Here is a 13,561-nt window from a genome sequence, read left to right as displayed (position 1 = left end):
TCACAGCTGACATATTATCAACAGAAGATGATTTTCAGTCAGGAATGCAGTGCTTTTAAGATACAAGGTAGGGAACAGTATACACTAAGAGTGAGTGGTATTGTAATGTATCAGAAAATTCACAATATGTTATTGCCAAAAGATGGATGCAATATGCCGTACAGGCACACTATTAAACACTCCTGGATACTAAAAGGACATAATGTCCCGGAGAGGTTTTAAGCTACTTTGAGTAATAATTTAAGGAGGAATAAGAAGTTGTCACAAGATGAGGAGGAGCAAATGCGAGAGTCTCAGAAATCGTTTTAGCTCGGGTCTGAAAGTAAGGAAATTACTTAAAAGTCTATTGATTAAAAAACTCAGTGCACTATCCCCACATAGACAGGTTAGGGGAGTGTTTTAAGAGAGTGTTAAATTCCATTCTGAGAAAAGTTATTGAGTTAAGATACTAAATCTTGAGACCAATTAAAACCATACTTGTATGCCTTGACAGTCTTCAGTCCTTGTACGTCATTCTGTGACAGATACCCTTGTAGACTATTGGAAATTGCCAAAGAAGCTTGAGAAGAGAGAATCCCATTTGCATCTGTCATAGAACACTGTGCTAACTTACAATAGTTTCTAAAAGTAGTGATGCCTGTTGTATGGGAAGACATGGAAAGAGCACAGACTACTCGATAACGATTGTTTAATAGAAATGCATAGACAAGGAAATTCAAAGCTGGAGATGTTGTTTTCACCTCTGCACAGAAAACTTATTTTTGCTAAATGTCATGGTCAGTTTGAAATAGTAGAACAGTGAAATGGTGTAAGCCAGAGCGTTAGATTGATAAACGAAGCCAGGAGCAAAGATTCTGTAGTAATGTCTTGTTTATGCATATATGTTTGTGCTCATGCACAAATTTTGTAGTGTTGCTAAGGCCCCTGGAGTCACTGTTGTGCACTGTGATTGCAACAACTGGATGAAGTCCACTGATTCAAAAGCTTGTATACCAATGTCATCTCTTACTGAAAGACTTGTTTATGTAAATATAGATGTGACGACCGTGCCCTGGCCCAGCAATCAAGGAGCCTCAATCCTCACCACTAACACCAGGGAGGTCGTCTCATAGAAGAGAAAGGATAACTAATACACACAGTAAAGTACAATTTCCCTTAAGTGCACACAGAAATCACAGTCAGTCTGGGGCTAGTTGCTCCCTTGCTCACCAGGTCCCCAATAAGACTCCCCACTGGCACAGCTGTACGGTCCAGGTCTCAGCCTAACTGGGCAAGCTAAAACCTCCATAATCTCTCTGTCCAACCAGTACTTCATGTCCCTACCAAGTAGCTGACACAACACACACACACACACTTTGAGATAAGTATTTATTCAACTTCACAGACACTCCTGGGAAAGGCTGACACAGATTCTCCAACTGTACCCCTTTATCCAGACTATATGGTAGTAATTACTGCCACCACCCAGTTAATAATATCAGCTACTAAAAGGCCCTTAAAGGGTGTCCAATTATTACTGTGCAATATTATTGCCCAATGGCAGTATGACTAACAGTCAAGGCTTACTTTAGAGTGGCCTATTACAATAACCTCTATAAATATGCAATGTACTCTAGAGCTTATCTCTACACAAAGCAGCCACAGGTAGAAGGTTTTAAAAATATTTAATAATAAATGATTAAAACACAAGACAAAAGTACTACACCACAGAGATATCTAAGAGTTCAGAGATCACACAGAAATTTAAAATAATACAGTAGGACAGGTCTGATTTCAAATAAAAATACCTAATTAATCTTTACTAGCTTTAACTATTCCTACAAGTAATCACAGTGCTAAACATTACATGTGAGCACAAGGCAGAGTGCTGATAAGTTAGATGTCCAAAGTCAAAATGCTTCCAGTCTCCTGTGAGAAATAGTATTTAAACATTACTAACAAACATGTTTGCTGGGTCCCTCCCCAAATTACATCATTTTTGACACTTAGGTTTTCCCAGGCAAACAAACTGCATTATTTAGCAATATAACACCTGCACAGAAACTTACAACAATAGAAGACATTTCACATGTATATGCTAGCAGAAACCAGAGCAATAAAGTTCTTCCACATCTGAATTCTAGTCATAATTTTAGCCTTAAAACAATGGGTGTGAAATCTTCATCCAGTCGCCCTAAAGCCGAATTCTAACATGAAAGGGTACAACATGCTTCACTGGGCCAGTAGAGTGCAATGTTGTCACATATTTTGCAGTTCCACATTTCACAGTATTCTTTACACTTAAGAAACATGCCTGTATTTTAAATGTACTATCAAGAAAACATGCCTGTATTTTACATTTATTTATACAGTTGATAGAATTATGTATCAAATTCTATTTTACTAGGCTGGCAGCCTTCGCCCATCTCTCCCCAATCGTCACAATAGAGATGGGTTTAGAGTAGCCTGTGAATGAGGCACCGCCTGTCTGGGACACCAAAAAAGCTCCTCATTGTCGGGGGTAGAGCACGAAAACTCCACCCCAGCAATAATGTTGGGATTGAAACCCAAGCCATAGGGTTCAAAGGCAGCAGCACCACTGTGTACACATTACCAGTTACTGTGTTTTATACACAACATACATGTATTGTTCATGCATAGTGTGGCCTCTGTGCAGACCTTCTGTTAAGTCATTCAGGTGGACTGCTGAGCAGTGTTACATGTTACTGAGTGTTGCGTATTTAGTGTGGCAGACATCTTTATCTTTCATATGTGACATGGCTGACATATACTGTGGTACTCTCTACCATTGTCTGTTACTGTAGAGTAGAAAACAATTTTTTCATGCATGTTTACACATTGCCTTTGTTTATATGACTTGGGCCACACTTACTTGATGTGCAGTTTATTGCTATCCTTATTGTTTAAATTGACACATTAACTTTTCTATGTAAGTGCACTGGTGGGGGTACGTCTGCGCTGCTGAGGGGTATGTCTGCACTGGTGGGGATACATCTGCGCTGGTGGGGGTATGACTGTGCTGGTGAGGGGTGTGTCTGTGCTGGTGGGGTTATGCATTGTATATTTGCCATGCTGCTCACAGTAGCACTTTCCATACCAGTTTATCACTTTGCCTACATCATTTGTATTTATTCTTTATTCTTTGAACACAGATCTTTATGATTCTTGCATGTCACCTTCATAGGCTGCACACATGCTGTTTGACTTGTACATCACATTTGCCAGCTTTGTAGTGTTGAGCTTGCATGATTCTTATTGTCCTAATGTCTGCTGTTTTTATGTTCTGTCATACAGTATGCTATGCTAGCATGTACACAGAAGGGTTTCTACTAATTCACCTGTACAACCAGCTAACACATTGTTTTTCATGTTTTTTTTTTTCTTTTTCTTTTACTTATGCACAGTTGTACTAGTACACGTTTCTGTACTGTTTTGTCAGGAAACACCTTGCAGATGTGGTTAGTGAGGCACAGCTTGATGTCCGTGATTCATGCTTGCACTGCTGATTCCTCAGTCTGTTACCTGCAAAACCCTGCTAACTCTCTCAGATATCTGACTTCTTTTCCCATCCTCTCCCTGCCCAGTGCACTCCTTCCCAGCCATTGTCAGATGGTAGCAGTCTAAAACTGCATATGTGGTGCATGTCAACACCATATGTAGTGCATGCCAACACCATATGTGGTGCATGCCAACACCATATGTGGTGTATGCCAACACCATATGTGGTGTATGCCAACACCATATGCAGTGCATGCCACACCATATGCGGTGCATGCCAACACCATATGTGGTGCATGCCACCACCATATATGGTGCATGCCAACACCATAAGTGGTGCGTGCCAACACCATATGCAGTGCATGCCACACCATATGCGGTGCATGCCAACACCATATGTGGTGCATGCCAACAGCATATGCAGTGCATGCCACACCATATGCGGTGCATGCCAACACCATATGCGGTGTATGCCACACCATATGAGGTGCATGCCAAAACCATATGCGGTGTATGCCAACAACATATGCGGTGTATGCCAACACCATATGCGGTGCATGCCAACAACATATGCGGTGTATGCCACACCATATGAGGTGCATGCCAACACCATATGCGGCATATGCCAACACCATATGCAGCGTATGCCAACACCATATGCGGTGCATGCCAACAACATATGCGGTGTATGCCAACACCATATGCAGTGTATGCCAACACCATATGTGGTGCATGCCAACAACATATGCGGTGTATGCCAACAACATATGCGGTGTATGCCAACACCATATGCGGTGCATGCCAACACCATATGCGGTGTATGCCATACCATATGAGGTGCATGCCAACACCATATGTGGCATATGCCAACACCATATGCAGCATATGCCAACACCATATGCGGTGCATGCCAACAACATATGCGGTGTATGCCAACACCATATGCGGCATATGCCAACACCATATGCAGCGTATGCCAACACCATATGTGGTGCATGCCAACAACATATGCGGTGTATGCCAACACCATATGCGGTGTATGCCAGCACCACATGTGGTGTATGCCACACCATCTTCATATTATTCTTGGTACATTTCAATGAACATCTCAAGTACTCCAGTTTTGTCAACATTATTTCAGGTCAGCCTAAATCCTGAGTTATCAAATAAGTCCCTTGTTTGGGGAATTTTCTTACACTTTTGTTGTATTTGCTTGTGCTGTCAGACTGTGGATGTCAGGTACCAAGATGAATGATTGTCTTAGGCACAGGAAACAAGTACTACACAAGGACTTCCAAATCTTGTGTTGTTTTGTCCCTAGTATTCTTTATTTAATCAATGGACTATTAATTACTGGGCAGAATCTCTCCAGGAGTTCTTATCACTCAAAATAACTCATGACTGATTTTGGGCCACCGTGGCAGGAGCACCTCTTTCAGAGTATGATACCCCCTTTACATTCACAGGTATTGATGTTGATGATATGCCTTTGCAGCCCCCATATTCAGTATCTTTATCTGCAGATGCCTCTGGTGTGACCCCTCAGGGAGCTGTTGTACATTTGGCAGAAAGCATGTCCTCATGAAGCAGTAGCTGTGTGCTGTGAGTTGGAGCTGTGGGCTTCATCACAGGCCTTGGGATCCAATGCTCACATTATCAACAGCAGTGGGGTGGGTGGTATCCACAAGCTGTTGGTTGAAGAGGATGTTGGGAGAGACTAAGTCAAAGTCTCTGACATTTGACCTGATGGAGAGGCCTCCAAGGCTGACTACCCATGCAAACACAGACTCACGGCACTGAAGCCAAGACAGTAATCCATTGATATGTCCTTGGTAGTGCTGACTGGCCTCAGTCCCCTGCCCCCAGCCAGGCTTCCACATATCATCTTTTCAAGTTTGTTCAGAACTTCAGAGATTAGCTGTCTGAATTTTAAGTATTGTAAAGTACCCACAGTGTCGAAAGTATCTTCTGATTCTCCCTAAAGGGAAGCAAACAGTCTAGATTTAGGTGAATTAATTGGTATATATGAACCAAATGTCTCCCGTCTCATACATACAACCCAACACTGGGAGGGAACCCCCCTTCCTCAGCCTCTGACAACCCAACACTGGGAGGGAACCCCACTTCCTCAGCCTCACCACCAGAGAATGTTTCATTTGGGGATGTCCTACACAAAATGAAGACCTTTGAAGTGAAAGCTAAGGATTTTTCTCCACTTAGATCAGATACGTCCATTTTCTGGGCCTGCCAGAACCAAAGCTTCTGGTTATCACTTCAGTGCTGCACATTCTGAATGATGCCTTCTCCAGCGCATCTTTGTACCTTTTGCTGCCAGCCCCCTGCTCCCAGGAAGACGGACCATTGTTTTTTTTTTTTGTTTGTTTTGTTTTTTTAGGTGCCGTGATTCCTACAGGCGCCTGTATAATAACCTAGTGACTGGTCCAGCGTTGGTGTTCATGGATTTCTTCAAGTGATCTAATGTGGCTGCAGCCAGGAATCCTATTCCTAGTGGCCAGTGGCAGGGAGTGCAGCATATTTGGCCATTTGAGAGCTGCACCTTGGACAGTTGAGCCATTAGCTCCCTCAACTACTGTTTTGGCATGTTAACATTCAGTTGTCCATCCTTGACCAGTTGAGGCAGAAGGTAGAGAGGGATGGATAAAAAGGGCCTTAAAAAGGGAATGCTTGTTTTATGGAATCTCAGTGTCCCGGTTACCTGGCACTCAATGAAATATGGCTATGATGCAGTTGATGCTTTTTGTAGGGCAGCTGGTATGGTGTCTGTGGTTAGGAGACATATCAGACTGAAGACTTGTCCCTTTCCACAGCATGTGAAAGTGGAGATTCTGGATGACTCTGTGGGTAAAGAAATTCTGTTTGGCCCTCCAGAGAAGACAAGGCATTCAAGAACCCGGAGGAAGAAGGAAAAGTGTGCAAGCTTTCAACAATCGTTTTCCATTCAATAGCACCAGGACTCATTAGAAATTACTCAGCAAAAGGTGGTCTTTCTACCTTAAACAAAAGAAGACCAAACTGCAGAATGGGATAAAGGGCCACTACAAAATGAAGTGGCTTGTTGACAGCAGAAAAAATGGTGGCTGTCAGAGCCCTGACAGTTCCAGGGAGCAACTATGTCTTCCAACAGCCCCTCCCTCTTCCCCTTCAAAAAATAAATAACCCTCCTTCCCACTTTCCACCACACTCAAGAATAATAGGCAGGCTTGTCCTCTTTGTGAAACAAAGGGAAGGCATAACACAAGACAGGCGGTCCTGCAGATAATAAATCATGTTACAGACAAAATTTCCAAACGAAACCAATATTCCTGTGCATCTTCCCAGTTCCAAGTGATCAGCAGCACCGAAGTCTTCTAACTCTGAGAACTATAGCAATGGCCCTGGAAAAAGCAAAATCCCAATAAAAGAAGGAATCTGGAAGCCAGTCTAGACTTCTCAAGACTGAACAAGTCCATATTTTATGCTTAAAGTTTTTACAGAACTTTCACTAAAACAGGTTATTTACCTTCATGTAGTTTTTTTTTTTTATCGCCAAGAATAAAGGAGAAATAAGCTTTTATTTCCATGATGTAAGGAGGCAATTTTAGATTTTAAATGGCAGAACAAAACTATTTAAGAAATCTAATTGTCTCTTTTGTTGCTTTTGCCAAAGGTAGAGAGGAGAACCTGCCAACAAGCAGATCATGTTGAAGTAGCTGGCTCCATTGTTTTCAGCTGCACTAGTCATGGTAAACCTGTACCAGGTATGTCAAGAGCTCATTCTGTCAGAACCACAGCTACTACAGAAGCCTTCTTTGGGGGTGACTGAGTCAGTACACAGGCCTTATTGAAAACAGCTGCCTCATCCTCTCTGCACACATTTGCTAGGTATTACATTCAAGCCAGTGTTTCCATAGCCAGGAAAAACTCTGCTATGGACATTCTGCAGGGCCTTTTGTTCCATACCACTGCAAAAGACCAGCCACCCTCTGGTTTCTGAACTCTGGGAGTTATACCAAGACTCATACTGCAAAAGTGAATCACAAGGAGCATACTATAGTTGTGTTAGGAAAACAGCATGATTGTAGAAATATGAGTGGATTTATTGTTGAAGTATAAACTCCCTCCCTCCTTCACCTCTGTCATGGATCACTTCTAAGTTGGGGTTAGTAGCAATCCTGTCCTTCTGCACCTTCCCTCTGTCTCATCAGATGAAGTACCCAACTTCTCAGGGTTCAGCAGTAGACCAGAGAAAAGGTTTTGAAGACACTTCTGGTTGTGATCTCACACCTGAGACAGGTCTTCCTTGGGTGGCTTGTGCTGTGCGTCTTATAAACAATACCGGAACCTTCTAGACCAAGAATGTCGATGGCACTGGCTTGGCAGTCCTTTAGTCCACTGGTGTCCTTATATTGGTATTTTAGGGAGTCTACTGAGCCAAAGAGCTCTGGAGTTGGGGCCAAACATTTGACTTCCGCAGGCAGGAATTTGGAAGAGTCAGTACTGCAGCAGTGACTCTATCTGAGCATCTGTGCTAATGGTAAGTTCCTAATATAACTGCATTTTCTGCAGTCAGTGTTGCTTTATTTTAGTGCTGCTAATTATTTTTGCTGTTTGTGTACTGCACAGCACAGCGTCTAGTCATTGTACATACCCAGTGTTGCCTTTTGCTCGCACTTACACATGTGATTTTGCATGTGCACAGTGCAATTGCAAACTAATATTATTATGCCTTACTTTAGGAATCTCTCCTCTTTTCCTTTGAAGAGTCACATCTCCTGCTCAAAAGCCACATGACATACTAGGATCTTTTTTGTTACTTGCGTGGTGGGTGACTGCTGTTAGGGTGTATGGAAAATAGAATTGTTACTAGGAAAAAATGGATTATATTGATGTTATTTAAGCAACAAATGTTACTACATTTAACTTCTTTTTGGAAAATTTCAGTCCCATCTAGTGAAATAAAATAAGTACATTTAATTTTTTTTAACTTTCAGGTACCAGAGAGTTTTGAAGATGTTGCTGTTGATTTTTCAGTGGAAGAATGGAAAATGCTGAACATACAGGAGAAAGTACTACACAGAGAAGTGATGGTGCAGAACTATGACCACATGGTGTCAGTAGGTAAGGAGGAATCATATCAGGGCTATGAAGGAAGTGATGGTACAGAATTATGACCACATGGTGTCAGTAGGTAAGGAGAAATTGTATCAGGGCTACACAGGAAGTGATGGTACAGAATTATGACCACATGGTATGTGTAGGTAAGTGAAATAGCTTTAGAGCTACACAAAGATGCCATGATACAAAACTATAATCACACAATGTCAGTAGGTAAGGACCACAGCCTTATAGCTGCAAAGGAAAGTGAAGGTGCAGAACTTCAAGCGCATGCTGTCAGGAGATGAAGGATATAGTTTTGGAGCTACATAGGGAGACATTGGGCAGAACTGTGAGCACATGATGTATGCAGGTAGTGACTATGGTCCAGCGTTACTAGTGGAAGTGACAGTGCAGAGCTAAGAACATACCTTTTTAGCAGGTAAGGACAATGGTCCCACAGATAACATGTGGGTCAGAACTGTACTCATCTGGTGTGCATATATAACATGAATGGGTGCATGTTTGTGTCTTGGTCTTTTAGCAGTGGCAGCTAGATTTTTAGTATTCCTCTTGGGTTCCTCACTGAAAAAGAATATTATCCAAGTAGAAGATAAACTTTTAGAGATAAAACAATGTCTGCAGGAACAGGAGATATGTATAGTGTGGATTCCAGCTGCCCTTTGAAGGAAATATGGAGCAAATAATTTAGTTTTGTCAGGAGTGGTTGAAGACACCAGATATCAGAAGCATGCAGCAACAAAGTGAAGAATTGAAAGTTTATATTTAAGTTACATATACTGGAAAGACAAAGCCACATGAACAATGTCTGTCTGGTTGAGAGCAGAATATTCAGTGTAAGATAACAGCTGGCTGGATTAAAGAATGAGTGCAGGCCTCATCATCTGGGAGTGGCAGGTATTCCATAGTCTGCAACTGAACAAGATGCGCAGACTTTGTTGCGTGAAGTCATACATCCTCTGAGCCTCTCTTATCTTCAAATTGACAGAATCGACATGACTGCTACATGGAGCACTAGAGGAGAACTACCCCGGCACATGCTCTGTATGTTATGTGCAGCACTACAGGAGAACTACCCCGGCACATGCTCTGTATGTTATGTGCAGCTTTACAGGAGAACTACTATGGTGTATATGTTAGGTACAGCACTAGAGGAGAACTACCCTGGCACATGCTGTATATGTTAGGTACAGCACTAGAGGAAAACTACCCCGGCACATGCTGTGTATATTAGGTACAGCACTAGAGGAGAACTACCCCGGCACATGCTCTGTATGTTATGTGCAGCAGTAAAGGAGAACTACCCCGGCACATGCTCTGTATGTTATGTTCATTCTGCAGTTCATGTAAAATGCAGCCTGGGATGTTGTCCAGTCCTATGGATGCTGTGTTTATGGCTTTAGAGAGTGCAGCTTTTACCTGCATAGTTGTAATTACAGGGACTCTGCATTCTTCCTGTATAGATATGGGCCCTTTAGGGTCTTAGAAGGGGGTAAAGTTAGCACTAACCCTATCTGCCAGGATGTTGTCAATATCAGTTGGTTCTGTAATTTTTGTGCCGTTGTGCTGTAACTCAGAGCAGATCTGGGTGTTGCCATTGAGATTCATGACATAGCTATAGAATGCTTTGTGGTTGTCCTTAGAATTAGTGGTGATTTTGTTTTCGTAACTAGCTTTGGAGGATCTTATAAGGGATCTCAGCTTCTTACTGAGGCTGACCAGGGAACTCCTCCACTCATGGGATTTCTTTTGCAACTACTCCGGCACATGCTGTGTATGTTATGTGCAGCACTAGAGGAGACCTACCCTGGCACATTCTGTGCATGTTAGATGCAGCACTACAGGAGAACTACCCCAGCAAATGCTCTGTTTGTTTGGTACAGCACTAGAGGAGACCTACCTGGCACATGCTCTGTATGTTATGTGCAGCACTATAGGAGAACTACCCCTGCACATGCTGTATATGTTAGTTACAGCACGAGATGAGAACTACCCCGGCACATGCTGTGTATATTAGATAGAGCACTAGAGGAGAACTACCCCGACACATGCTGTGTATGTTAGATACAGCACTAGAGGAAAACTACCCCGGCACATGCTGTGTATGTTAGATACAGCACTAGAGAAGAACTACCATGGCACATGATCTGTATTGTTATATCAAGCATTACAGGATAACTACCCTGGTATGTGCTGTGTATGTCATGTGCAGCACTAGCGGTGAGCCACCCTGACACATGCTGTGTATGTTATGTAGTTTAACAACTAAAGAATTGATTTCCCAGTATGAAATGGGCAGAAATGTAGTGCTACAAGATGGTATGAAAACAAAAATGTTACCTGACTTTTCTGTTCACCTTTTCAGGAAAAGGAAAGTGGCATATTGGTGTCAGAGGGGCCGTTAGGCTTCAGTGAATTCAGATCATCATGCAGCATGCTACTGCTATTATAAGAATGCAAAAGACCACCACATGATGGCAATTAACAGAGTAGATATGATGAGTGGAAGTCCCAGTGGTATTATTTCACAGTGGAGGTCCCAGTGGTATTATTCCACAGTGGAGGTCCCAGTGGTATTATTCCACAGTGGAGGTCCCAGTGGTATTATTCTGCAGTGGAGGTCCCTGTGGTATTATTCCACAGTGGAGGTCCCAGTGGTATTATTCCACAGTGGAGGTCCCAGTGGTATTAGTTCACAGTGGAGGACCCAGTGGTATTATTCCACAGTGGAGGTCCCAGTGGTATTAATCCACAGTGGAGGTCCCAGTGGTATTATTCCACAGTGGAGGTCCCAGTGGTATTCTTACACAGTGGAGGTCCCAGTGGTATTATTCCATAGTGGAGGTCCCAGTGGTATTATTCCACAGTGGAGGTCCCAGTGGTACTATTCCGCAGTGGAGGTCCCAGTGGTATTATTCCGCAGTGGAGGTCCCAGTGGTATTATTCCACAGTGGAGGTCCCAGTGGTATTATTCCATAGTGGAGGTCCCAGTGGTATTATTCCGCAGTGGAGGTCCCAGTGGTATTATTCCACAGTGGAGGTCCCAGTGGTATTATTCCACAGTGGAGGTCCCAGTGGTATTATTCCGCAGTGGAGGTCCCAGTGGTATTATTCTGCAGTGGAGGTCCCAGTGGTATTATTCCATAGTGGAGGTCCCAGTGGTATTACTCCGCAGTGGAGGTCCCACAGGTATTATTCCACAGTGGAGGTCCCAGTGGTATTATTCCGCAGTGGAGGTCCCAGTGGTATTATTTCACAGTGGAGGTCCCAGTGGTATTATTCCATAGTGGAGGTCCCAGTGGTATTATTCCGCAGTGGAGGTCCCAGTGGTATTATTCCATAGTGGAGGTCCCAGTGGTATTATTCCGCAGTGGAGGTCCCAGTGGTATTATTCCACAGTGGAGGTCCCAGTGGTATTATTCCACAGTGGAGGTCCCAGTGGTATTATTCCGCAGTGGAAGTCCCAGTGGTATTATTCCACAGTGGAGGTCCCAGTGGTATTATTCCACAGTGGAGGTCCCAGTGGTATTATTCCGCAGTGGAGGTCCCAGTGGTATTATTCGACAGTGGAGGTCCCAGTGGTATTATTCTGCAGTGGAGGTCCCAGTGGTATTATTTCACAGTGGAGGTCCCAGTGGTATTATTCGACAGTGGAGGTCCCAGTGGTATTATTCCGCAGTGGAGGTCCCAGTGGTATTATTCCACAGTGGAGGTCCCAGTGGTATTATTCCACAGTGGAGGTCCCAGTGGTATTATTCCACAGTGGAGGTCCCAGTGGTATTATTCCACAGTGGAGGTCCCAGTGGTATTATTCCACAGTGGAGGTCCCAGTGGTATTATTCCACAGTGGAGGTCCCAGTGGTATTATTCCACAGTGGAGGTCCCAGTGGTATTATTCCACAGTGGAGGTCCCAGTGGTATTATTCCACAGTGGAGGTCCCAGTGGTATTATTCCACAGTGGAGGTCCCAGTGGTATTATTCCACAGTGGAGGTCCCAGTGGTATTATTCCACAGTGGAGGTCCCAGTGGTATTATTCCACAGTGGAGGTCCCAGTGGTATTATTCCACAGTGGAGGTCCCAGTGGTATTATTCCACAGTGGAGGTCCCAGTGGTATTATTCCACAGTGGAGGTCCCAGTGGTATTATTCCACAGTGGAGGTCCCAGTGGTATTATTCCACAGTGGAGGTCCCAGTGGTATTATTCCACAGTGGAGGTCCCAGTGGTATTATTCCACAGTGGAGGTCCCAGTGGTATTATTCCACAGTGGAGGTCCCAGTGGTATTATTCCACAGTGGCAGTCCCAGTGGTATTATTCCGCAGTGGAGGTCCCAGTGGTATTATTCCACAGTGGAGGTCCCAGTGGTATTATTCCACAGTGGAGGTCCCAGTGGTATTATTCCACAGTGGAGGTCCCAGTGGTATTATTCCACAGTGGAGGTCCCAGTGGTATTATTCCACAGTGGAGGTCCCAGTGGTATTATTCCACAGTGGCAGTCCCAGTGGTATTATTCCACAGTGGCGGTCCCAGTGGTATTATTCCACAGTGGCGGTCCCAGTGGTATTATTCCACAGTGGCGGTCCCAGTGGTATTATTCCACAGTGGAGGTCCCAGTGGTATTATTCCACAGTGGAGGTCCCAGTGGTATTATTCCACAGTGGCAGTCCCAGTGATATTATTCCACAGTGGCGGTCCCAGTGGTATTATTCCACAGTGGAGGTCCCAGTGGTATTATTCCACAGTGGAGGTCCCAGTGGTATTATTCCACAGTGGAGGTCCCAGTGGTATTATTCCGCAGTGGAGGTCCCTGTGGTATTATTCCACAGTGGAGGTCCCAGTGGAATTATTCCGCAGTGGAGGTCCCAGTGGTATTATTCCACAGTGGAGGTCCCAGTGGAATTATTCCGCAGTGGAGGTCCCAGTGGTATTATTCCACAGTGGAGGTCC

The 13,561-nt window shown here is 43.9% G+C and overlaps 1 protein-coding gene across 1 annotated transcript in view; it reads left to right on the top strand.

Moving 5' to 3' along the window:
- Nucleotides 1–13,561, top strand: part of LOC122815121 (zinc finger protein 708-like) — a 111,313-nt gene that overhangs the window by 44,103 nt on the left and 53,649 nt on the right. Inside the window, exon 2 of the mRNA XM_044087372.1 lies at nt 8,490–8,616. Coding sequence (XP_043943307.1) covers nt 8,490–8,616 — 127 coding nt within the window. The remainder of the gene's footprint in view (nt 1–8,489; nt 8,617–13,561) is intronic.

Source organism: Protopterus annectens, chromosome 11.part0, assembly GCF_019279795.1.
Source record: "Protopterus annectens isolate FY-2018-M chromosome 11.part0, PAN1.0, whole genome shotgun sequence".
Taxonomy (NCBI): Eukaryota; Metazoa; Chordata; order Ceratodontiformes; family Protopteridae; genus Protopterus; species Protopterus annectens.
This window is presented reverse-complemented; position numbering and strand designations above follow the sequence as displayed.